The sequence below is a fragment of the Crassostrea angulata genome, chromosome 10, assembly GCF_025612915.1.
Source record: "Crassostrea angulata isolate pt1a10 chromosome 10, ASM2561291v2, whole genome shotgun sequence".
Taxonomy (NCBI): domain Eukaryota; kingdom Metazoa; phylum Mollusca; class Bivalvia; order Ostreida; family Ostreidae; genus Magallana; species Magallana angulata.
Window position 1 is genome coordinate 13,604,007 of NC_069120.1, and position 22,725 is coordinate 13,626,731.

A 22,725-nucleotide genomic window follows, 5' to 3' on the forward strand; every position below is an offset into this window, starting at 1 on the left:
TTCCAAAAAAAATTGTGTCGGTAGGGGAAAATTAAAAAAAATAAATAACAGTCTAAATTGAGATATTTTCACAAAAATTTATAAATGTAATAGTAAAATCACCACCGAGTCGCATCCCACACCCCAAAAGATCGGTTAATTTTAATACCCAGTGAATAAAGGTGGTACTATCATATGGGACACCTCCATGTTGTGATCGACTTACTTTATATTTATCGAAATAAACAATAAAACCAAGTGTAATTTTATAAATAATTGTCATCTAACAACGTAGCGCAATGGGTTAGGGGGTTCACTACTAATCTGTAAGTCATGAATTATAATCTCAATGGGGATTTTAACATTTTTACCTTTCAACCATTTTTAAAACGTATTGATCAGCTTTTGGTTAAACATTGTAAAAGTATAAATATATAATATCGATCATATAATATTTTATTTTATTTAATCGACATATCGTCAGATATCCCATACCACATTAGAATTTCCTCTTTAAAAACTTTCGATATGCTGATTTTTCTAGTGGATATAATGGTCAACACAGAAACGTTATTTATGTTTCTAAGACAAATTATTCACGGCACTTAAATTATTATATAATATTTTTTTTCGAAGGTTCTGATTTGGGTCAATCGGTCTTGAAAAAAAAGATTTATAACAAAATGGCTCTATAATTTTTCAAATAATAATTATTATGTTGTGACTGAGTGTCGCAAAGACGCACGTGTCAAAACGACATGTTTTGAAACGACCCCGTTTATAATAACTCTCTATCGATTAGAGATAAAAATTTCAATGCAACATTTAAATCGGAACTTCTCGGATGTCTCTCTCGACTTGATGGCATCTGAGGACTTCCGATTGTGCAAAACTTTCAGTTCAACCTTGGAACGTGATGGCAAAAATGATATGATATGTGTAAATGTGTGCAAACAAAACATAATTTGCAGACGTGATAAATAAATCTAAATCAAGGAAGGCATAAATCATAATGACGGACAACACTAAAAGAGTTGGAAGGTGGTATTTCGGAGGAATTGCAAGTGCAATGGCAGCTTGCTGTACCCATCCCCTTGATTTACTGAAGGTGCGTGCAGTTTTAATGTGTATAGAATTAAGAAAACAAATTTTAATTATAAAGTGCAACATCTAACTGATTCAACGTTTTATTTCTTATAATAAATGACAGAATTAAGATGCATGCTAACAAAATATTTTTGGCTGACGCTATTTTTATAGCCTTAAATGATAAGGAAGACTTTCAGAGCGAAATCATTTTGACTTGTAAAGTTCTGTTGATGTATTATTTATTATTATTGAGAGGATAATTTGACAAGGCTAGTGTCAAAATGACAGAGCACATTATTTTTGTTGTTGACACCAGCTAAACGTTTACCAATACATGTTTTATTAAGGTACACCTCCAAACTCAACAACTTGAGAAAGTGAAGGCAACAACACTCGTTGTACGAATTCTGAAGACCGATGGAGTACTTGGGCTATATAATGGTCTCTCTGCTTCGATATGTAGACAGGTACCTGATACGCTATTCAACATCTTTTCTCATTTCTCGCATTATTTGGATAATAAAGGAAATTGTTATGCACCCATGTATGTGTAGAGATACATTTTACCAAAATCTGACAATACCAAAATAGAGTTTTTGTTTGAACTAGAAATGGACTTTTGTTCAGCACCTGTAGTGTTATCTGTTTTTGCATGAATGCTGATAATAAATCTGACCTCATTGTTGAACTTCATGTTTTGGAGTGGCAGTCTGAGAGCAAAATTCAGATGGCTTGAACTAGCTTGTTATTATATATCAGTTGCACAGTAAAATGTGCTCAATGTGAACAGTGCAAAGGGGGGATAATTGATAGATAAGATATGAGGTAAAAAGAATTTAATGGCTAAATCACAGGCGTTATATATTTCTGATAATAAAAATTGGTACCCCTACCTAGTAATAAACAATGTACATGTACATGTTGCTGCCATTGTTGATTTTACTTGGACTGATATTACATCAGCCTGACTTTAGTGGTGAAACTCATAAAGAAACTATTTGCAATCATCTCCATATTGCGATCGGTTCATAAATATCTTAATGTACTACAAATTCGCTGAAATTACCAACGGTAGTTCTCTGCATTTGCAATACATTGAAATGTTTCCTTATTTTCCAACTGAGACAAATGACTTTAGAGCTAGAGGATGGAAGTTTATATCTTTATGTAAATAAGATTTTCCTGCACTGTGTGTTTGTGTTAATGTTTAATTTATGTGTATATAAACATCTTGTTATCAAAATTATAATTAGCAGTAAATGTGATCCTCTTCCATAATTTTAGCTTGTATGTTGATCGAATTTAAAATATAATATCAGGCAACATTAATATTCTAACAGTTCAAAATCTCTGCACTGTTTTACTCAGCTTACATATTCAATGACGAGGTTTGCCATGTATGAAACAGTGAAGAAAAATCTGACACAAGATGGAGGTACTATGCCATTCTATCAGAAAGTCTTGACTGCGGCTGTCTCTGGTGCAACTGGGGGGCTAGTGGGAACTCCGGCCGATCTGGTCAATGTCAGGTGAGAATTTAAATAACAATAACAGGCTGTGATAATTATTTTATTAAATGCCATGATGCAAAATCGTGGTCAGAAGTCAGTTAAGTTCATGAGATTAATTTTTGTATTCAGTAAATTTCTGTGCAGGTTGTTGCAGATGGATTCTAAAATATAAAGTGATAACTGTGTATTTTATTAATAAATATTGTGATTTTATTGTTGAGGATGTTTGAAATTTTTAGGTTAGTTGAACCTTCAAAATCCACAATATTGAAATTGAGCTCGCGTATATGCTGATGATTTTACAACATTAATGGGTTTGAAAAAAATTAATAAAAAAGCAGATGCTTTCATGAATAGCATACAAATGTATTGAATCAAATCACACACAAAATGTTAATTTTTTCCTCATGGAATATTGGCGTTTGACCATTGTATATTATTATTCATGAATTAATATATAAATGTGACAAGTCACATTTCTTAATTGATTCCTACATGCTTTTGTGAAAGAGAACCCATTGACTGTGCTCATGCCTATGCATTTATAAACAACTGCAGGTTTTCATTGGTTATTTGAGAATAATTAATTTTTTTAAGAACAAAAAAGGTCAATCAATCAGCTCTTATGTGATTCTGGCTGTAGATTTCTGCCAATGCTATGATGCATGGTTTTTTTTTTATCCAAGTCATTGTGTGTTTTTTTTATCCTCTCATGAAAGTTCATGGATAAAATGGCTGTAAAGATACATCCCAACACAAACATTAAATATTCATGTAGGAATGAGTATTACAGTAGCCTGTATTAATTAATTAGCACAAGTGTATATACCTACTGTGGAATCATTAGATTTTGTGGTGGCTAAATTTTCGTGGAATTTGTATGTACCTCTCAACCACAAATTAACATCCTCCACGAGTTAATGACATAAGGGTTTTAAGTCATATTTCCTTTTGTAGTTATTAGAAAATACATGAAATTATGTCCCCATGAACCTACATGTATAAAATTTCAGTAATCCATGAAAATTGGCCCCACAAATTTGAATGATTCCACAGTATTCATATTATTAATATTTTTAATAGAATGCAGAATGATGTCAAGTTGCCTCCAGATCAGCGGCGCAAGTAAGATGTCAACACAAGCTTTTGTTTCTATGGTTATCATTATATGACTGTTTGATGAATGTCAAATACTGTAAGACTGTAAAAAGAATTGTTTGATAAATATCTTTGACTTACATGTAGTAAAGAATCTCTGTTGGTCCTTGATACAATATGCTTGATTCAATGTTGTTTTATCATTTTAGCTACAAACATGCATTTGATGGATTGTGGAAGGTTTACAGGAATGAAGGTGTACCCCAATTGTTTGGAGGGGCAACTATGGCCAGCTCAAGAGCAGTTCTTGTCACTGTGGGCCAGGTACGAATAATTTGTTTGACTCTGTTTGACAAAAATGTTACAGCGTCATTGGACAAAATGTGTCAAATGATTGCAGTCTATTAATCTATAGTTGGCAAGTAGCAAATGATAGATGGCAACATGGTGAATGTAACCTTTTTCATAGAATTTCTGTCTTCAGTTTATTAATATACAAAAAATCTATTTCATCAACAAAACACTTATTAGTTTGTTACTGCCTATCCGAAAAATGTTGAGCTGATAAAGTACAATAAAGGCTCAGCTATGCCTCACCTCAATATATTTGGATTTTGACAACCCTACATATTTCTGCAGTAACAAACCTAATACATGTAAGTAATAATAAGTTACCGGTATTATAACGATGACTTGTGACTGTTTAAGTCTGACACATATATAAACCTTTTTTAAATTCAAGAGAAGCCTTTGTTTGTACTGTTATATTTTGTAGAAATCATCTTACTTTGATCTGTTTGTAGTTGGCAGGCTATGACCAGATTAAACAACTGATGATGTTGACGGGGGTATTTGAAGACAATATAGTTCTCCATCTTACCTGTAGTACTTTGGCTGTAAGTGAAATTTACATTAACCAATCCCTACTGATGCATGTTGTTATTATTAACTTCACATAATACATTCAGCTATTTCTCTCGATAAGTAAGCTGTGCTAGTTATTCACTCCATAAGTAGTAATAACTCCATTTTACACATGCAAATTCATTTGTTTAGATCATATAAATTAATCTACAGTTTCTCTGGCTAAATTATGTTGTGGCAGGCAGGCAGACATTTTCTCTAGCCATGGCCCAGAGAAGGATAAAATATATTTGAAAGAAAAATTATTATTGCAAGATTCGCAAAGGAAAAAAAAACAAAATTTTCATGCCTATACCTTAAACTGCAAAACATGTATTATTCCCCTTTTCAATACACTGCAATACACTATGTATGGCATCATTTGACCAGATGTGACAGTGTCTGAGAAACAGAACAAAACTTATTTTGTAACCTTTTTTTGTAATTACAACTTTGTAATCTTAAATCACAAAACAGAAATTTGTAATTATTAGTTTACCAGATAAAATGGTAGTTAAATTAAAGAGAATCTGTCAAGTAATAGATGTTTTGATCTTGCATTTTAATTCAGGGGTGTTTAGCAACACTTTTGACCCAGCCATTGGATGTAATGAAAACAAGAATGATGAATGCTAAACCAGGAACATATGCAGTGAGTCATTTAGTGTTTTCATAAATTTATATTTGTCACGTTCAACAGAAAAAAAGAAAAAAAGTTAATTTGAGATACTGTATTAAAATCTGCTTCATTTCAGCATTTATCTAAGTAATTGAAAAGGGTGACAAGGTTATGATGTGTTAAAAAAAATTATTGTGAGAATGACTGAAATAAGGAGTATGATTGTTAACAGAATCAAGTGCTTTAAAAAGCCTCTGTTTCAGTATAGGGCAAGGTTTAAGCAGGGTTTGCATAATATATATGACAAATACATATACAGGATGACTTTATTGTGTAATTTGGTTGATGAATTTCTTGTTGTGATACAGTGGTACATGTATAAGAATACACAGTGTGTGAAATAGATGGGGTACACAGGATATGGTCTGATCATTCTAAAAAATAAATAATTTGTGCATAGAACATATATCTCAGATATCTGACTTTCAATAGACAAGAAAAAGTTATGAAGCATAATGTAGAAGCACATATTTTCATTGGGTTCAAATTTCGTTGTTTTTTAACCAAACAAAATTTCGTTGACATTTAATTTTGTCATTTCATAATCTCTAAAATGTATACATCACATATTAAGTCTGTATTTATTATAAATACTTGGGTAAAAAATTCGTCACAGATTTTGTTGATTTAAAATGCCAACGAAAATAAAGAAATTAAAACCTCATCAAATATTTCTGCTTTTACAGTATTTCACCACTTGAATTTTGTTTTACAGGGGGTTTCTGCCTGTGCAATGGATATAGCAAAAAATGGCCCCATAGGATTTTTCAAGGTATGTCATTTGATACATGTAAATGTATATCTAACAATTAACATTTTTGTTCCCTTACAATATTTGATAGAATGATTTTTTGTAATACATGTACTGTGGTTCCAGCAATAATCGTGAACATCAATTTTGAAGAAAAAACCCCCCACATATTTTAAGGGGTGATTACTGCTTTCTACCCAAATTAAAGGTGTGATTCCTCTGTGGGGAAGGGGAGCATAAACAAATAATGCTGATTTAATGCTTTAACTAAATTTTATCTCTCCTTTATACATTTATATTGTTGATGTATGCATCTGTATAGGGATTGTAAATCTATTCAAAAATGCTTGAGTGCCAATATAAGACTGTTCTGTTTATGGGCAGTGGTATTCAGGAGACAGTTATCTCGTTCACTGCTTTTCCTGAGTTTATACCTTGTTTATCGTTTTTCTTGGCTAGGATATTTGCTTAATTTTTTCTGTGATATCTTATTGATTTTGTTCACTGTTTTTGATCTGTTTAGAATCTGCTATACTGTTTATTATTTCTTCCAGAGATGTTCATCAAGGATTTCGTACAATTTTTTCATACATTGCTTTTTAGCTCACCTGAGCTGAAAGCTCAAGTGAGCTATTCTGATCACATTTTGTCCGTCGTCCGTCTGTCCGTCTGTCTGTCCGTCCGTCCGTCCGTCCGTCCGTCTGTAAACTTTTTACATTTTGAACTTCTTCTCTAAAACCGCTTATCCAATTTCAACCAAATTTGGCACAAAGCATCCTTATGGGATGGCGAATATAAATTGCAGAAATAAAAGTCCGATCTGTATTCAAAGCGGAGAAAACCTTGAAACTGTAGAAAAAGGGGGGTGCATTTTTAAAAATCTTCTTCTCAAGAACTACCGAGGCAAATTCAACATAGTTTAGCATAAATTATCCTTATGGGAAGGAAAATATAAATTGCAAAAATAAAGGTCTAATTCAGTTTCAAATCTGAGTTATTACGAAAATAATGATAAAGGAAAGGCGTGTTTCAGCTTCGGCTCTGTTCGGCATCCGGTAAAATGGGTAGGCAAGACTTGGCCTGGTCAAAACAAAAGATTGGCAGTTATTAATCTGCCAATCTCATTAAAATTTCAGGATATTTGATGGATTAGTTATATTTGTATTCGCTGTAAATATTGCCGCAAAATAATGCGTATTTGGAATTGACGATTGCCGATCTGCCCCGGCTTTTATTTTGGCACGGCCCGGGTTTGCATACCCATTTTACCAAGACTCGTATTCCATACTTCTAAAACGAGGTTCTTTGTTTAAAGCAGCCATGACATTATACGAAAAAGGGTCGATCTGACTATGCTGAATTTGCTTGTTATGCAACAGTTCGTGTATGAAGGGAAATTTTTGAAACATGCAAACTATATTGGTGCCGATTTTGTGAAGTAAATTGAGGCTAAATATTTCAATGCGTTGACAGATTTCACACATGACGTTGGTGTTAGCTTGTTCTGATTTTCGTTTCGTTTTCATTATTTATGCTTTGTAATTTAACCTGGGAACTCTCGTATTTCGTGATTTTTACGTATCAATTCAAACAGAGACTTCGGTAAATCAAACAGTTAACTGTTTACCTGCGCAAATTAAGCAAAATCTGATGTATCAAAAAAGTACTGAAATACAATTCATTCTATCGGTAATTCGGCATTATCTTTTGCGTAATGGTAGATTAATGCAATAGGTTTTGTTGAGATCGATGCTCGGCATTTTCTCGAGTCTATTCAGTTTAAATAGAGTTTGATATCGCTGAAGGAAATATGTAGGTATATATACATGTATATATATGATTCATTTCGAAAAAATAAATTGTGTTCTTTATTTGTTATAGTGCATGCATGTTTCTTGTGTTTAATTGTTTACAATTTCTATTTACTAACCATATTTGAGTGATAAGCTTCGAATTATAAGCAAGATACAGAGATTTGCTCACAATTCTATGTTTGTACACAGATCTTAAAAACTAAAGATTAAAAAAGTAAAAAATTTGTCAATATTTATTAAGAAAATTTTCAAAGTCTGTTCTTTCAGAAACCAATTTTAACAACTTATTGTATTGTAAACTTAACCTTTTTTCGTCATTATTACTCCTACTGTACATGTGATCCTTGACTGTGTTTGTGTACATTTGTATAAACTGATTTTGAACCTTAAATACCAATGAACTGGTCTTGAGTGAATAAAAGAATTGAAAATCTTAGGCCATTCTTTTTTTCCATTTTAAATGCTGAAAAGGAAATACCAAGTTAAAAATCTTAAGCTTAATGTAATAAAGTCATGTCAACAAAATATGACTCAAACCTAGGGAAACTGTGAGCTCTGTATCTTGCTTAAAATTCTACGATTGACGCTGAAAATTTGGTTGAACATTAGAAATTCTATATGAATTAGAGTTTGTTAAATACTTGTACAAACAAAATAAAAGAATGATATTCTGTATATACCTATTCTCTGGGGTCCCCTCATTATACAATAAATAATGTGAAATCTACATCAATTTTGATAGTTTTTCAGACACGAGTAAATAAAAACGACATCTTTAAAACAGTTTCCATAGTTCTGATACATTTCTGTTATGGGGATAAAATAATTATCGCTATTCCTAAGAAAATATCACAGCGGAAAATTATCCTGGTTTGTACGCGAGGTAAATAACAGTCATTTAATATAATGGAGAAGACAAATTAAATTTTTGAATGTTTTAATTTGAGGAATTGAGCACATTGAGGTACAATTTTCTTCTTCACATCTATACATGTAGGATTTTTTAAATAAAATACAATAACTATTATATGTATTTTTTTAAATACAATAACAAGTAAGTAGTTGATGAAACAAATGTACCTATATGCTCTCATATATTTTGATCGCTTTACAAAGTGGGGGGGGGGGGGGGGGGGGAGAACGAAAATATAGGGAATTGGAAGTTAACAACTTAACAGTGTACCCCTACCAAATGTTTAGTTTTATATCTTGCGTAGGATTTTCTTATTCTGGTAAAAAATAGTATTTCATGAAGGTACAATGTCAATGATTACGTGTATGCAAAAATAAGTGTAAAATTCGAATATTTGACAATATTTATTTTTTGTTATTCTACCGAGGGACCATATGGCACAATATCTTTTGAACGCCCATTGTTGCTCAGGTGAGCGATGTGGCCCCATGGGCCTCTTGTTTCCAGAGATTTTTTTCTCAAATCTGCTTTTATTGGTTAGGATTTCATGTACAGTTTTTTTGTCTCTTTTTTCTAGGGATTTATTCCTGCTTTTGTGCGGCTGGGTCCCCATACTGTGTTTACATTCATCTTCTTTGAGCAGCTGAGGTTGAACTTTGGTGATTTCAAAGAAGACTTAGCCAAAAAAGAATAGCATTGCATATTTAAAAATGCATTCCTAGATTGTCACTTTATCTACAATTTATGTATACACTTTGTTTGATTTTTTTAATGGATATACTTTGAAACTTTTATGAACATCTGCGATGTGGAATGTTTATTTGGCTTTAAATTTTAGCTATCTTAAATTTTTTTTTAAATTTGAATTTAATTTTTTTTTTTTTGGAAATGTTTAAAATTAAAGAATGTTTCTAATGCTTTTTACCTCATAATTCTGCTTATTTTTATATTGATTCATTGTTGACTGGTGAAAATATTAATTTGAAACAAAATACTAATTACCACAATGTAGCATTTTTTATTTTAATCAAAGGGAGGAACATTTGTGCTGAAATCCAGAACAGAATATGATTAACCTATACAAAAATTATATTTTTTAATAGCTGTAAGCTATACCATGTTTTCAAGTGATGATTTTTATTGATATGTTTTACTTGTGCCATGAAGATCAGTATTGATCTATATGTAGGACCATAAGGGAAAACCTAATTTAAAACTAGAAGTACAAACATAGATTTAGAAGAAAATTCCATTATAATATGAGTCAGTACAGTTCTTACAATTCAATGGGTATAGTTTTATTTTTATTTGGTTTTATATACCGATTTTACGAGATATTGAATTTTTAGATGAAACTATATTGAGAGATTTTCCTTATTCTGTATACTAATGACGTATTGCCACTAGATGAACATTGTAATTTGAGTTATAGTATACATGTGTATAGTTGAATATAGTTTGGAGTTATAAAGAATCAGTGATTGCTAATTTGAGTATTGGTAATTTGATTTATATTGTCTTGTTCAATTGTTCATGCATAACATTGCTTTATAAAGCTTGCCCTGCATAGGGAATGTAGGAGGAGAGAAAAACTAAAATTATCAATTTAAAACAAATGATTTTTTCTATATGGTTATCATAGACTATGGAGTTTATTATCAAAAAAAAAATGTTGATATACACACTTAACAATTTGCTTATTTAAATAACCAGATTATATATATTTTTTTTTTAAAACAAGAAACATGTCTATTGTTGCATAATCACAACTACCTCTGTTTTATCCTATACATGTGTATAATATTAGGTACATGTACAGGGAAATCAAAGCATGTGATGGAAGTCCATTGTAACATAGATCATTTATTTATTAAACTTAATATCAGTGAGCATAAAGGTTAATTGAAGAGTATATGTATTGAAAACACTCAGTGAGATTTGATTAATTTTTATTAATATCCAGATTTTTTTTTTTTTCAAATCAAAATTTTAAAACTGTGTTTTAAATATTTCATTTATACCAAATAATAACTTTGTCTAAAATTATACTATATAGTGCTGGTCTTAAAGGCACTGTATGTAATAATTTAATCTATATTCATAGCTTTATGTTATGTTTCTTCTTGAGGGCAATGAATTTGTTAATTTTTCTTGTCGTCAATGAAATATTTTATCTTCTGTGTATTTAAATTTTTTTGCGTGACATGCACAGCCAAGTTTGTTATAAAAGAATATCAGTAGTGATCTGAAAGAAATATATTTGACAAGGCGAAATTGACTGCCCATACTAATGTTTTCTTCTTTTACCGGTACAATTTAAAATCTTGATATTGGTCATTATTGTCCAATAGTTTTTTTTTTATCAATGATGCCACTCAAATAAGCATTTATAAGCAGTGATTTGTTTATTATAGTGTAAAATTCTATGATTTTGTTTCTATTTGAAAAAACCCCCCAAAACTGCTAATTTTTTACATTTCAAAACTACATGTACTACTAAAAATCTCAAAAGTGTCCCAAACTTTCTTGGGTTGATATGAATTGTTTTCTTAACCAACTTGCTAAATAAACAACAAAACAAGATGCATCAGTCAAGAAGCAGCACGCTTTAATGACACTCGTCAGATACAGTAGAAATGGTGACGCTAGAAAGGCACCTAGAAGATAAATCACTCTTATATACAAAAACAAGATATAACATTAACAGACAATGTGCAAATCAACAATATAATAGAGACTGGATTTAAAATATAATTTTAAAAAAACATAAAAGTGGGCATGAACAAATTAAGTAGTCCAAGGACAAAAATGTCATGAAAGTTCACAATAAACTACTGGTACAAGTACTATTACTCAAAAGGCACTTTTACATGATGAATTGTTGCTTTCAATGTGTAATAGGCACCAAATTCCATGAAAATAAGATAATGATTAGCACTTTTTATAAATGAAAACTTAACATTAAAGAAAAATCAACATTTTGTCAATGATAATTCTGTCAGAATAAATATATATATATGTGCATTCTGAAATGCTAGATTTAAAGCAACATGATATATATTAAAATTATCTTTTTTTTTTTAGAATCTATTAACAATGAACTTGAATTTTGAAAAATATTGTAAGTACATCATTGAACATTTTTTATTGAGCAAAAATTTTGGTTAGTAAGGCCATTTTTATTTAAAAAATATAAAAAGTAGATATCTGTCCAATCCAACATACACAGGGGAAACAACTTTTGTCAGAATGTCCAAGTTGTCTGATTAACCGTTTGTCTGTGATGATCAAAGGTCTCCAAAAATCAGGATGTGGCCTGAGCAAACTTAACGTTGGATAATTGGAATGTTGGATTGGATCAGATCCTGTATAGAAGAACCCTATATGTACACCTTTGTCAGTGGGTTGTATATATAAGTTGATAACAAATGGAAGTAGGTGCAACATAAGATAAAGGTCTAAAATGACAAAAGAGCCCTAGTTCTACTGTCTGAATTATATTCATAAATGTAAACAAAATCACTTTCTATCACATGTTGAAGAAAAACAGTTGCACATTTAAAGTGTAAACAAACTGGCAACATTTCACTCATTTCTGCTAGCACATAAGCTTTTATATATATACTCTTCATACTAAAATAAAAATACTATGTTTCCCATAAAATTTGGTCAACAATATATAAAAATTCATAACAAATACATGTATGTTGATAAATAATACTGCATATATCACATATCGTAAATTAACCTGAATGCATATTTTGAAGAAAATAAAAATTTCATACATTTAAGTATGTCAACAATGTGGACGGTTCATTGGTAAAATAATATAAAATAATAATGAAATTAATTTTGAAAAGGTGAAAAAAGTCAGTTTAATATATATGTACAATATTTTGCTTTCTTTTTGTTGATAAGTTTCACCGCATTTACCCTCTGGTAATTTCTTATATCATACTGGTAGATTTAAGTACATCCCTTTTAGTTTTTACTTTTGGCACAGTAATATTCATGTACAATAGAATTCACATAAATTTGGCAACATTATTGTTTCAGTATGTACTATTGAGTTTCATTGCTAGTTTTTGAAATCAAGAAAATTAAAGCACAATGTTAACAATAAAAGAGAATATTTGTTGGTGTTAATTACCGGTACTTTTTCATACTTATTACATGGATTGTCAATTATCACATTTAGTTTGCAAAAGACCATTTCTAAGAACTCTATAATTTGAGGAAAATCTAAAATTTCACAACAATTGACCACTTGGGCATAACTCAAAACGTACATCAATGAAAAGCTTTACTGAGAAAAATGATTTGTTGAAAGAACAAAAAGAGCACCAGCATCTGAATACAAAAATAGTCATCATTTCAAGAACAAACTCTTTGTATGCCGTTGACAAAAACATGTACAGGAGATGGTGAATCTAGATGTTGGAATAGTAAGAATGAATTTGAATATTGCTGATTATTTGCAACAGAAAGCATACATTTCATATATTTATCTTATTCAAAGATTACAAATTAACCCTTAATCCCCAAACAGCAGCAGTGTGTTAAGGAGTGTATATAATCAACTACAGAAAATATTGATCATTTTGATTTCAAGAATATAATGACTGATTGTCTATATGGTTTCATTATTCTATAACATTAAAAATCTACCAAACAAAAACTGGCTTGTACAACTCATATAAGATTAAACTAATGCATAAAGTAAATAAAAACATTTTATCACCTCTTGTTTTATCAAAGAAAAGTTGGCACTTCTGTATTGCCTTTCAAACTGGAAGGCATAATTGAATATTTATGTTTTATGGGTTTTTTTCACAGAAACTTTGCAGCATGTTGTACACATAATCCTCAACAATATTCCCATTTTTCTATCCAACTCTTCAGAAAGTCTTTTCTTCCTCTCATTTCATTATTTGGCATTTTATTGAGACATATACATGTATACCCTATAGGTATTCTATTGTGAACCAATATATTAGCACTGGATATGCAATGTTCATTAAGTCCAATGACAATGAAATGAATCTACATGATATGATAACTAAAAATGAATCCCTGAAGTGGTATTTAATGACTGTCATCCTTTGAAAATTTATCATGGTCCTATCCATTTCATCAATATATCACTATGAACCACAGTTCTGTCCAATTATTTGAACACAATGGAGCACTGAATTTATTTTCACATCACTAATTGTTTAATTATTCCACGCTGACTTAGAGGGCTTTATACTTTTGAAAAAGTTGTAAATAGACTTTCTCTCCCGTGAGCCCAGTGGCCGTGCCTCTGACACATTTTCAGAGGCTATCCGCCCACCGTCACTGAGAGGGCGCCGGCCACTCTTCGTAGGCACCGCCGGCTTTACCGGTCCACTAGCACTACTAGAGGGCTGAAGCTCAGTTTTTGCGGGCAGACTTTTCTGGGTCATTGTCCTGTGGGGTGTTTTTGTGACAGGCCTGCCTCTGTCACCACTAGGTGTCTGTTTCCACTGAAGCAGACCTTGTCTCTCAGATTCATAATTCTTAATGCGACTCTGGAAGTCCCATTCGTCCACTTCTTTTTGTGTTTTGGCAATCATCTCATCCTCCTTCTCATCCAAAAACTCCACCTACAAATGTTCATAAAATGCATAATGCTCATGATTAAGGCAATACACACTTTCATGTGAACCTTCTTTTCATCCCATGCACAGACATGATAAACTCGTATGTTTGAGCCTCTTTACCACCTTCAACCAATACTTTAATGTCTTTGTATTTTTTAATATGGTAAAGGTTATTTAATAAGGCTTGATTGTAAACCATTTGGATAATGGTAAAGTCTGAATTAAAGTGGTTGGCAAGAATAGAAGTTAGTTCACAGTAAATATATATGTATCTAAAATCACATCAATTTTGGGTAATAAATATTCTGTATCATTTGTATTTACTGACCCTTTTCATTGTCTTAAGGAGATCCTCCCACTTGGAGGACAAGAGAGCCGCCGCTGACATGGAGGACTTGGCCGGTACAGGGAGGGCTGGTTCCTCCAGCTCGCTGTACGAACGGTTAGAATGACTAGTCGAACATCTGTCTGATACTGAGCGCTGCCCTTCAAAACGAACTCTTCTGGTCTTCTGTTAATAGTTGTGTTGGATAATAAGTATTATGAACGACAATAATAATGCGCAGATTTAATATTCAGAAAATAGTTACAGATCTTACCTCTTTGGGTTTTTCAAACCCAGCCCAGAGTTTAAACCTCTTCATCATGAAATCAATCATCTCATAATCCTGAAGGTCCAGAGTGCTTTTATAAAACATTTGTGATTTGACTGTTTTGTAAGAGTCGTTCAACACAGCAATTATGAGAGCAATGGTCAGCCCGTATGTGAAGATGTAAAAGGAATAGAAGAGACAGTGAGTAAAGATGGTGTCCATGGCCAGTAGAGGGAAGAAGTTGAAGGTCCCTCTGATCATTCCTAGCAGGGTCATCAAAGTGGTCCAGTAGTCCTCAAATCCATCCATGTGATTTCCCAGGAACTATAGAAATACATAAACCATATAATATACACACATGTACACTGATTTATTCAAATACTTATTTAAAGCCATCTTTGTTGACTAGTATTGCAAAATAATCTCTTGAATTCTTTGAAGACTGAAATGTACAATACCCACTTTGTTTCATACAAAGTGATATACTAGTAATGGTCTGTTTATAAAATTATTCAAAAAAACTTGTGTTAATTATAAAAATATATATTACCAAGTATGCAATCATTCCATGATTCAGATAAAGGATGCCAAAGATGAGCATGACTCCCATTAATTTTGGGAAGGCAATATTTAGTGTCTTCTCAAACTTGTGAAGGAACTTGATAAAACGGATTTGCTTTACCACCTAAAAACCAAATATTCACATAAAAATCAAATCTGTACAGTGTTTGCAAATTAATATACAGTGAAACAATTTTTTTTAGCAGGGTGTTTTTTTTTTGGCCTTTTATCATCTAAAACATGATAAGTATTTAATACAGATGAATCATCCTCTTTTAAAATTTTAAGTCATAAACTGCAAGATGCATGTAAAATCACGAAATGTGAATGGACCTATTCTGAAATCTAAATGCAAGAAATTGCACTCCTAGTATTAATGACCAACAGTAAAATATAGCACAAACTACTTACCTTAAACATAAGGAAGAAGAGCAGCCAGGCATGTAGATACCTAGCAGCTGTGTGGATGTCAGCCACCCTCTCAAAGTTAGTGAAGGCTCTCTGATTGTTCAGAAAGGTGGAGAAGGTATCGGTGGCGGTCACCACACAGCCGATGTACAGTCCAATGCTTACAATGGCCATCAGAGTGGTCAACATTTCCAGCCAGTTCCAGAAGTCACAGAAGTAGGGTTTCCCCAGTTGACGGATCTGGAGCACTATGTGGACTAGGTAGTACAAAACCACCGCGAAAAGGATCACCTGAAACACCACAGTATCATAATGCTAATACTGACAACAATCTTTTACTTTACACAAAATATTGTTTCACACAAAAACTGTAGGTGTTGGAATCATTTCGATCAAAAAAAATCCAAGAACAATAAACAATAATGTGAATACAACACTATTTAAACAGAAGATTTACCTCGCACACCATAAGGGGGTCCACAACTCCGTCAACAAATCTGAGGAGATGGTGAGTCTGGATATCAAAGGTGGTGTTGATCCCTCCTGTCAGGGGGAACTCTATCATCAGGGTGGTGAAGGTCGTCAGATCCTCAGCAGCGTTATAAAGGGTGAAATCAATGAAAAGAGCCCTGGTCCTGAAATTCAGAAGAACTAAACTGTAAGCTCTATATTTACATTTATATATTGGTAATCAAATCATCAAACTTATATCCTGGACATCAGTATTATATCTGGGACATCAAAGTTATGTCTGAGACATACAATCCTTGGTTCGTCAGTGTACCTGAGATCAATCCAGTCCTTGCTTTGTAAGTCTTGTAGAGTAGTCAGTGACTCATTGTAGCTGGAGCCAAGAGACTGAACATAGCCGCCTCCTCCATAAGAGAACACATGGCCCTCTCTCCTTTTACTGCAATTGACATGACATAATCAAGTAAAATTCTCAGTTGAATTATTTGTGCAATATATTTCTACATTGAGTGCACTATATACATGTATTTTGCCTAGCTATTTAAGAGCCGTTGGACCTATTAAAGCCTAATATTTGCACTGAACCTATTCCCATCATAATCAAACTCAAGTTGTATTGGGACAGTACCTTCCTGTCTGGCTGTCTGAGTGGAATCGCCAGGAGAGATTCTGAGACTGAGTGATGTTCCACATGTATCCATAGTGATATTTATCCTCCGTGTATCCCAGACTTCCCTCACAGTCACCAACTCCTGCTAAACTCTCCAAGCCAGGGTGAAGAGGATAGTCTTTTACTGGGCAAGGCTCTGTTGAAACAAGAAGCCAAAGGGTTAATAAAATTATCTTGTACATTCACTGTAAGGTTACTAAAATTATCTTGAGCATTCTCGAGAGAAAAACAGAGAGAGGACATTCTAAGTTCTAGGAACTTTTCCCAGATCCCACTAATTATTATCAGATAGAAATATGTTTAAATCAAAAAGATGCTTAATTTCCTTAAATTTGAAGCAACAAAAAGCATTATTTGCTAAAAAGTGTGGACAGGTGCATGTAACTGATATTCCACAGGTGTTTCTGGTCCTTACCCCTGAGTCCTCGGACCTGTCTCAGTCTGGCCACACCAAGCAAGGTGTTAAGCTCTGTGTAGGAGCTAAACTCGTCATAGTGGAGGCTGCTGATCAACACAGACTGAGTCCATTTCCAAATCTCACCAATGCTGATGGAAAATAACACAACAATTATTAATTAAGTACAGAGCAACCCAAGATTTTGAATAATTTTGATACATGAAAATGAAAACAATATTGTTCAGAAAATACTGATCAGTTTATATCTCTTTTGTACACTAAGGATAATGGAGTTCAGGTTTTGACTTACGTGGATATATTTCGGAATGATTTGTTGGTATCTGGCATGTTGGTTTTGACAAAGCTCCTCTCCACAGCCTGTGACATGTTGTATGTGTGCTGTGTAAAGTTAGTGTAACAAAGAGCCATCACTAACAACAAATAGAACATGTAGGCCACAAACTGCCGAAACATCAGACGCAACCTCTGAATCTTTATCCCATCTTCCTTGGCCTTCAACAAGGCAAAGCCACTCAATGGACTGAATTTCACCTCCTATAAGGTAAAAAGTGGATTACCATAAGTTATTACTGTAACTTTGTAAGTTCATCCTCCATTAAATTGTTAAATACAGTCAAACATGGTTATGGCAAACACACTTATAATGAATTGACACTTACAGCATAGTAATTTTTATTCCCCGTGACTTTATTCCATGCTGTAAACTTGAAGGATATAACGAATTTCGCTTATAACAAAGCAAACTCGTACATCCCCTGCACTTTCTTATAAGCATGTTTCACTGTATGTTTATTTTGTCTGATCTAAGAATTAGTATGTTTTTTGTCTTTATTTACCTTTACAAGCTCATTAGACATGTCAAACTTGGGTTCATTGTCAATGACATCATCAGTATCCTCTGTCTTTTTCTCCCAGGCTGCCAGATAAAGGGCAATGATAAGAGCCTTCAGCGGCTCCATAAACAGGAAGGAGAAGATGATGGAAAACAGCAGGGCCAGCAGCCACTGGAGGGCAATATCTGCCCCAAACTTCTGGCCATACAGGATGACAAGGATACAGGAGGTTCCAGACAGCAGGAAGCAGAGCACGTGTCCCAGGTAGATACACTTCTCTGGTAGAGTGCAGGTCTTCTTACTGGTCACTGCCACCTCTTCTGTCATCTCACTGTAGCCATCATTATCTGTGTAACACACCTCTTTCAATGATTAATTGAACTTTACAAATGATTTGCAATTGCCTAAACAATATTAGTTACAATGCATGCATTTACAAATGTTGTGAAAAAAGGTGACTTTTAATATGAGAACTAACTATAAACTTCCCAGGTAAACTGGTTTGAATTGACATGACTACAGTTACTAACAAATTTCTGTTCCGCTTCTCTGTGCCAGGCCCATGTCTGGTTCCAGGGGTCCGATGTGTTCCACCTCTGGCAGCGAGACACCAGTGGATGTTGTGTGGAGTTTAGACACCCATTTTGACACTTTGCTACTGCCAGCTGATGGAGGTTTCCTTCTGTTAAATAGAATAAAGAAGTAAAATTAAGGAAGGAAAAGACATGGGGCGTCACTTGAATCATCATCAAATTACCACCGTTTATTTACTCTCTCTTGTTCTTGAATAAATCTAAACTTAAAATGTGACTAACATGTTTGGATCCTGTCTTGGATTAAAGCTTTTCTGAGATCCAGATGAGTTAGGAGGCTTGCCAGAGCTAATGGATACTGTAGAGACACGTCTCTGGATTGGCTTGTGCTTGTGTTTTACATCCTCATCAATTAACAGGTCATCCAGATCATCCATTTTCTTGTGATGCAAAGTGGATTTTCTGAAGGAAAATTTAAATTTCATACAAAATGCATAAACTTTCTACGTTTCTACTTTAATAAAGTACATCTACTTGGACCATCAAATTTAAAGTCAAGATTAAGATAAATGATATTTTAGACTAGGCCAGGAAATAAAAGTTTTGTGATGTCATGACATCAATGACAAGATATTTTGTCAAAAATGTAAGAAAAATATTTGACTACATGATCATGTAAATGAAAATTCACAAAATGTATAAATTAGGTATTACCTGGTCACTGGTTTAGCAGCCCCTCCGCCTTGAAGAGCCCTCTTAGATTCTTTAGCCATTAAATCCTGCTCTACACAGTCCAGATAATTCAGAATATCATCAGCAGCTTCTTGAACCTATGATGTAAACATTAATAAACAATGCTATAATAATTGCAAAGAAAGAAAATTATTTTGTGTATTATTTAAACTATGATTTTCCTTTTTTTATTTCCATAATGTATTTACCAGTTCAAATATTCTTAAATTTAAAAAAAATCATGCAAGCATTCAATATTTTAATTTAATTTTAAAAATATTTTAGAATTTAATTCTTTTGAAAAAATATAAATTCAGATTAAATTAAGTTAGTATTGTTTCTTTCAGCCAACATAAGGTTAAAAGAGAAAAAAAAAACCAACTCAGAAAAATTAAGAGAGGGGAGAGGTAACAAAGAATATTTCTGTCTAGAGAGTTTGTTAGTAAAACCCTACTTCTTGTTCCTTCTCAGGATTACGTTGTCCGATTTTGGGTGTGGTCTGTCTGTCGTTATACTTTGGGATTCTATCAGGCCAGCTATCCATTATAGACTGATCGTTCCAGATCCTGGGATTATTGGTCCTCTTCCACTGTAACTGTTGGGATCTTTGGGATTAGTACACTGAGCTAAGGGGGTCTTAACAATCTAGGGGGTGGGCATCCTACTTCATGAGGTTTCAGTTAGTAAACACAGATCATTCAGGCTAAGACAACAATCAGAAACACTAAAATCATCTATCATGGACCACAAAATGGAAAGCATGAGTCCGCATATCTTATTTTCTCTCTGCTGAGTGATCCATGATTATGATAAGTGTTTCAAACCCTGTGTATTTTCTTAGTAGACCACAACATTGAAACACACTCAGCAAGAAACATAGTACACAATACAGACCATATGCCAGTTTAAAGAATAGTTGATATGCTGGTCAGTGTAATGATTTAAGATTTAATGCTCAAAACAGGATGAAATCATTTAGATAGGATCTACAGGTATTTTATAAAGTAATCTACCTTTAATTACCCGTAAGAGAATTCAAGTTAACAACTTCTTTTATAGGCGATTAAGCTATCACAGGTACATGTAGATCATTTATTTTCTACTGAGATCTTGAGTACATCATTAAAAGGGATATAAATACTTATTTTCTTAACTTCTTACCAGAGTCATCTAATAAATAATAATGAAAATATTGAAATAAAAGTGAATAATAAGTAACTTATCTTCAATAAATGAAAAACATGTGCATGCATCGCATGAACAGAAGTATATATCATTTCATCTGTACAACATTTATACAAATACCAAATCACCACTCGATGACAGACACAAGAAAATTCACCATAAATCAACATGAAAAGCTAGCAGTTTGTATTGGACAGCTTGTTAAAGTAGTTGCCTTACCCTTGACTTTTCTGGGTATCCCCCTTCAGCACCTTCCGGCAGGGGAACCTTCACAGCTGTTTCCTCCACCCCTTTACGAGTTGTCTTCAGTGTCTTGGTCTTCCTTAATGGCTGGGTGGGTTGAATCTGCAAATAATATCAATAATATCATCATATATATGCTTCAAAAATGTACAATTCTAGAGCAAAAACAAAAGAATTTTTTTTAAGAAAATGCAATACTGACATAGAGACTCTAAGAAAAGCACAAAAAACAATGGTTTTACGGTGATATTCTAAGGGAATTCCTATACATTATTAACCATTCTCACCATTGTACTGTCTATCGTGCTCTCTCTCTCCATACAAGAGAGAAGGTCACTCTGGGACTCCGAGCGGAAAGATGAGCTGTACTGAGATCCATCAATGTCATTCTCAATCTCTATAGTCCTAGCTGTCATTGGTCGAGGGTCAAACTCAGTTGTCTGTAATAGATAATAATCATGTTTACACTAATCATAGTGATATCATCTTAAGCCTATGGTTTCCTTTATAATTATACAAAATTATTATCAAAGTACACTCATAGCTATCAAAAGAAATTTCCATGTAATACTGTACCTTTGTTCTACTCTTCTTGAAGATAAATATCAACAGGAGACTGAAGGGAAACACCATAATGTTACACAGGAATGCTAGGACTACTTCCTCCCATCCAAACGAGGAAATCCCCTGACTGGTGTCGCTTGTGTTGGTGGTCTTCAGCACACCGTACCACATGGCATTCACACCCATGAACACGTACAGGAGAGTGACACAGACGGTGGCCCGCTGTACACGTGTGAATCGACTGTTAGCTGGACGGTCTACGACGGACACCCACAGGTGTCGATCAGCCATGCTGTTGGATACTGCATGACTAAACATTCGGGAGAATCTTCTGATTTCAGAGGAACCTGTGAAGTACATATCTTAATTTAAGGTAGTCCTATACTCGGCACTAAATGGGCTCAATCATTAAAAACTTAACTTTAAATGATAAATATACATTCTAGCAATACATATACAAAAGAAAATATGTATGTTTACATGCTAGTTTGTTTGTTATCACCTGTCAGACGGGTGTACCCCCTTGCGAAAATTATTGACAATTATGAAATTTGCCAGACGTCCATTTTCCTAAAAATAATTACCTATTTTGGGAAAATTAGAACTGAACATACAAAATAGAGTATAAATATTTATTTAAGCCATATCTCATCAATAATTTTGCACAAATTTTTGTAAGTAAGTACGCTTTATGGACCTGATGTATCAAAATAGAATACAAAAAATGCAATGCTAGAATCGCGTTTGGTAATTTTTTTACTATTTTATGGACTCAAACTTAAAATCATTGTGTTTATTCTATAGATTGACATCTTAGAAAAAAGATTTGGTAAAATAAATTATATGTTGACGGATTACTTTTCACGCTATAAGCTCTAAACCAAGTAGACCCTGACGAAAAAATCCGTAAAAATCACATTTTGCTACAGTTTTCTGCCTAGATCTGTCAACAAATAGATATCATTTAAACATTAATTAATTGACGATTGATTAAATTCGAAATAGCTTCTGTCTCTAAATTTAAACCGGTTTTAGTAAAAGAAAAAGAGAAATTCGGGGGGGGGGGGGGGGGGGAACAAAACAATGAAGATATAAGCATACCTGAGATCCTGTTAATCAAAACTTCGTTTTTCATTTTACTTTAACAGAATCG

General features: G+C 33.2%; 2 protein-coding genes across 10 annotated transcripts in view; one reads left to right on the forward strand and one right to left on the reverse strand.

Annotated features, from left to right (window-relative positions):
* The first annotated feature begins 827 nt into the window (after positions 1 to 827).
* On the forward strand, positions 828 to 10,915 carry LOC128167170 (mitochondrial dicarboxylate carrier-like). The gene is made up of 9 exons (XM_052832741.1): positions 828 to 1,087; positions 1,416 to 1,535; positions 2,437 to 2,597; positions 3,663 to 3,704; positions 3,887 to 4,001; positions 4,481 to 4,573; positions 5,152 to 5,232; positions 5,975 to 6,031; positions 9,315 to 10,915. Exons 1-9 carry the CDS (start codon positions 992 to 994, stop codon positions 9,429 to 9,431), a joined length of 882 nt encoding a protein of 293 aa, XP_052688701.1. The 5' UTR covers positions 828 to 991; the 3' UTR covers positions 9,432 to 10,915.
* A 408-nt stretch (positions 10,916 to 11,323) lies between these two features.
* LOC128167168 (polycystin-1-like) overlaps positions 11,324 to 22,725 on the reverse strand; it is a 47,856-nt gene continuing 36,454 nt past the window's right edge. For 8 of the 9 annotated variants that reach the window (XM_052832738.1, XM_052832735.1, XM_052832740.1 and 5 more), the window contains 18 exons: positions 21,585 to 21,919; positions 21,296 to 21,448; positions 20,985 to 21,110; positions 20,035 to 20,175; positions 19,563 to 19,678; positions 19,131 to 19,310; positions 18,846 to 18,997; positions 18,319 to 18,662; positions 17,772 to 18,016; positions 17,480 to 17,610; positions 17,023 to 17,200; positions 16,708 to 16,833; positions 16,381 to 16,558; positions 15,927 to 16,214; positions 15,505 to 15,639; positions 14,961 to 15,278; positions 14,690 to 14,872; positions 11,324 to 14,364 (listed from right to left, as the gene is read on the reverse strand). In XM_052832738.1, the coding sequence (XP_052688698.1) occupies positions 13,954 to 14,364; positions 14,690 to 14,872; positions 14,961 to 15,278; positions 15,505 to 15,639; positions 15,927 to 16,214; positions 16,381 to 16,558; positions 16,708 to 16,833; positions 17,023 to 17,200; positions 17,480 to 17,610; positions 17,772 to 18,016; positions 18,319 to 18,662; positions 18,846 to 18,997; positions 19,131 to 19,310; positions 19,563 to 19,678; positions 20,035 to 20,175; positions 20,985 to 21,110; positions 21,296 to 21,448; positions 21,585 to 21,919 (3,740 nt within the window). In that variant the 3' untranslated portion in view covers positions 11,324 to 13,953. The remainder of the gene's footprint in view (positions 14,365 to 14,689; positions 14,873 to 14,960; positions 15,279 to 15,504; positions 15,640 to 15,926; positions 16,215 to 16,380; positions 16,559 to 16,707; positions 16,834 to 17,022; positions 17,201 to 17,479; positions 17,611 to 17,771; positions 18,017 to 18,318; positions 18,663 to 18,845; positions 18,998 to 19,130; positions 19,311 to 19,562; positions 19,679 to 20,034; positions 20,176 to 20,984; positions 21,111 to 21,295; positions 21,449 to 21,584; positions 21,920 to 22,725) is intronic. The other variant, XM_052832739.1, reaches the window with a different exon arrangement.

Bases quoted from the DNA above. Each gene is read 5' to 3' on its own strand.
- LOC128167170 (XM_052832741.1), top strand. From the start codon at position 992: ATGACGGACAACACTAAAAGAGTTGGAAGGTGGTATTTCGGAGGAATT. The intron at 4,574-5,151 runs GTAAGTGAAATT...ATTTTAATTCAG, and splicing joins TTACCTGTAGTACTTTGGCT to GGGTGTTTAGCAACACTTTT. The intron at 6,032-9,314 runs GTATGTCATTTG...TCTTTTTTCTAG, and splicing joins GCCCCATAGGATTTTTCAAG to GGATTTATTCCTGCTTTTGT.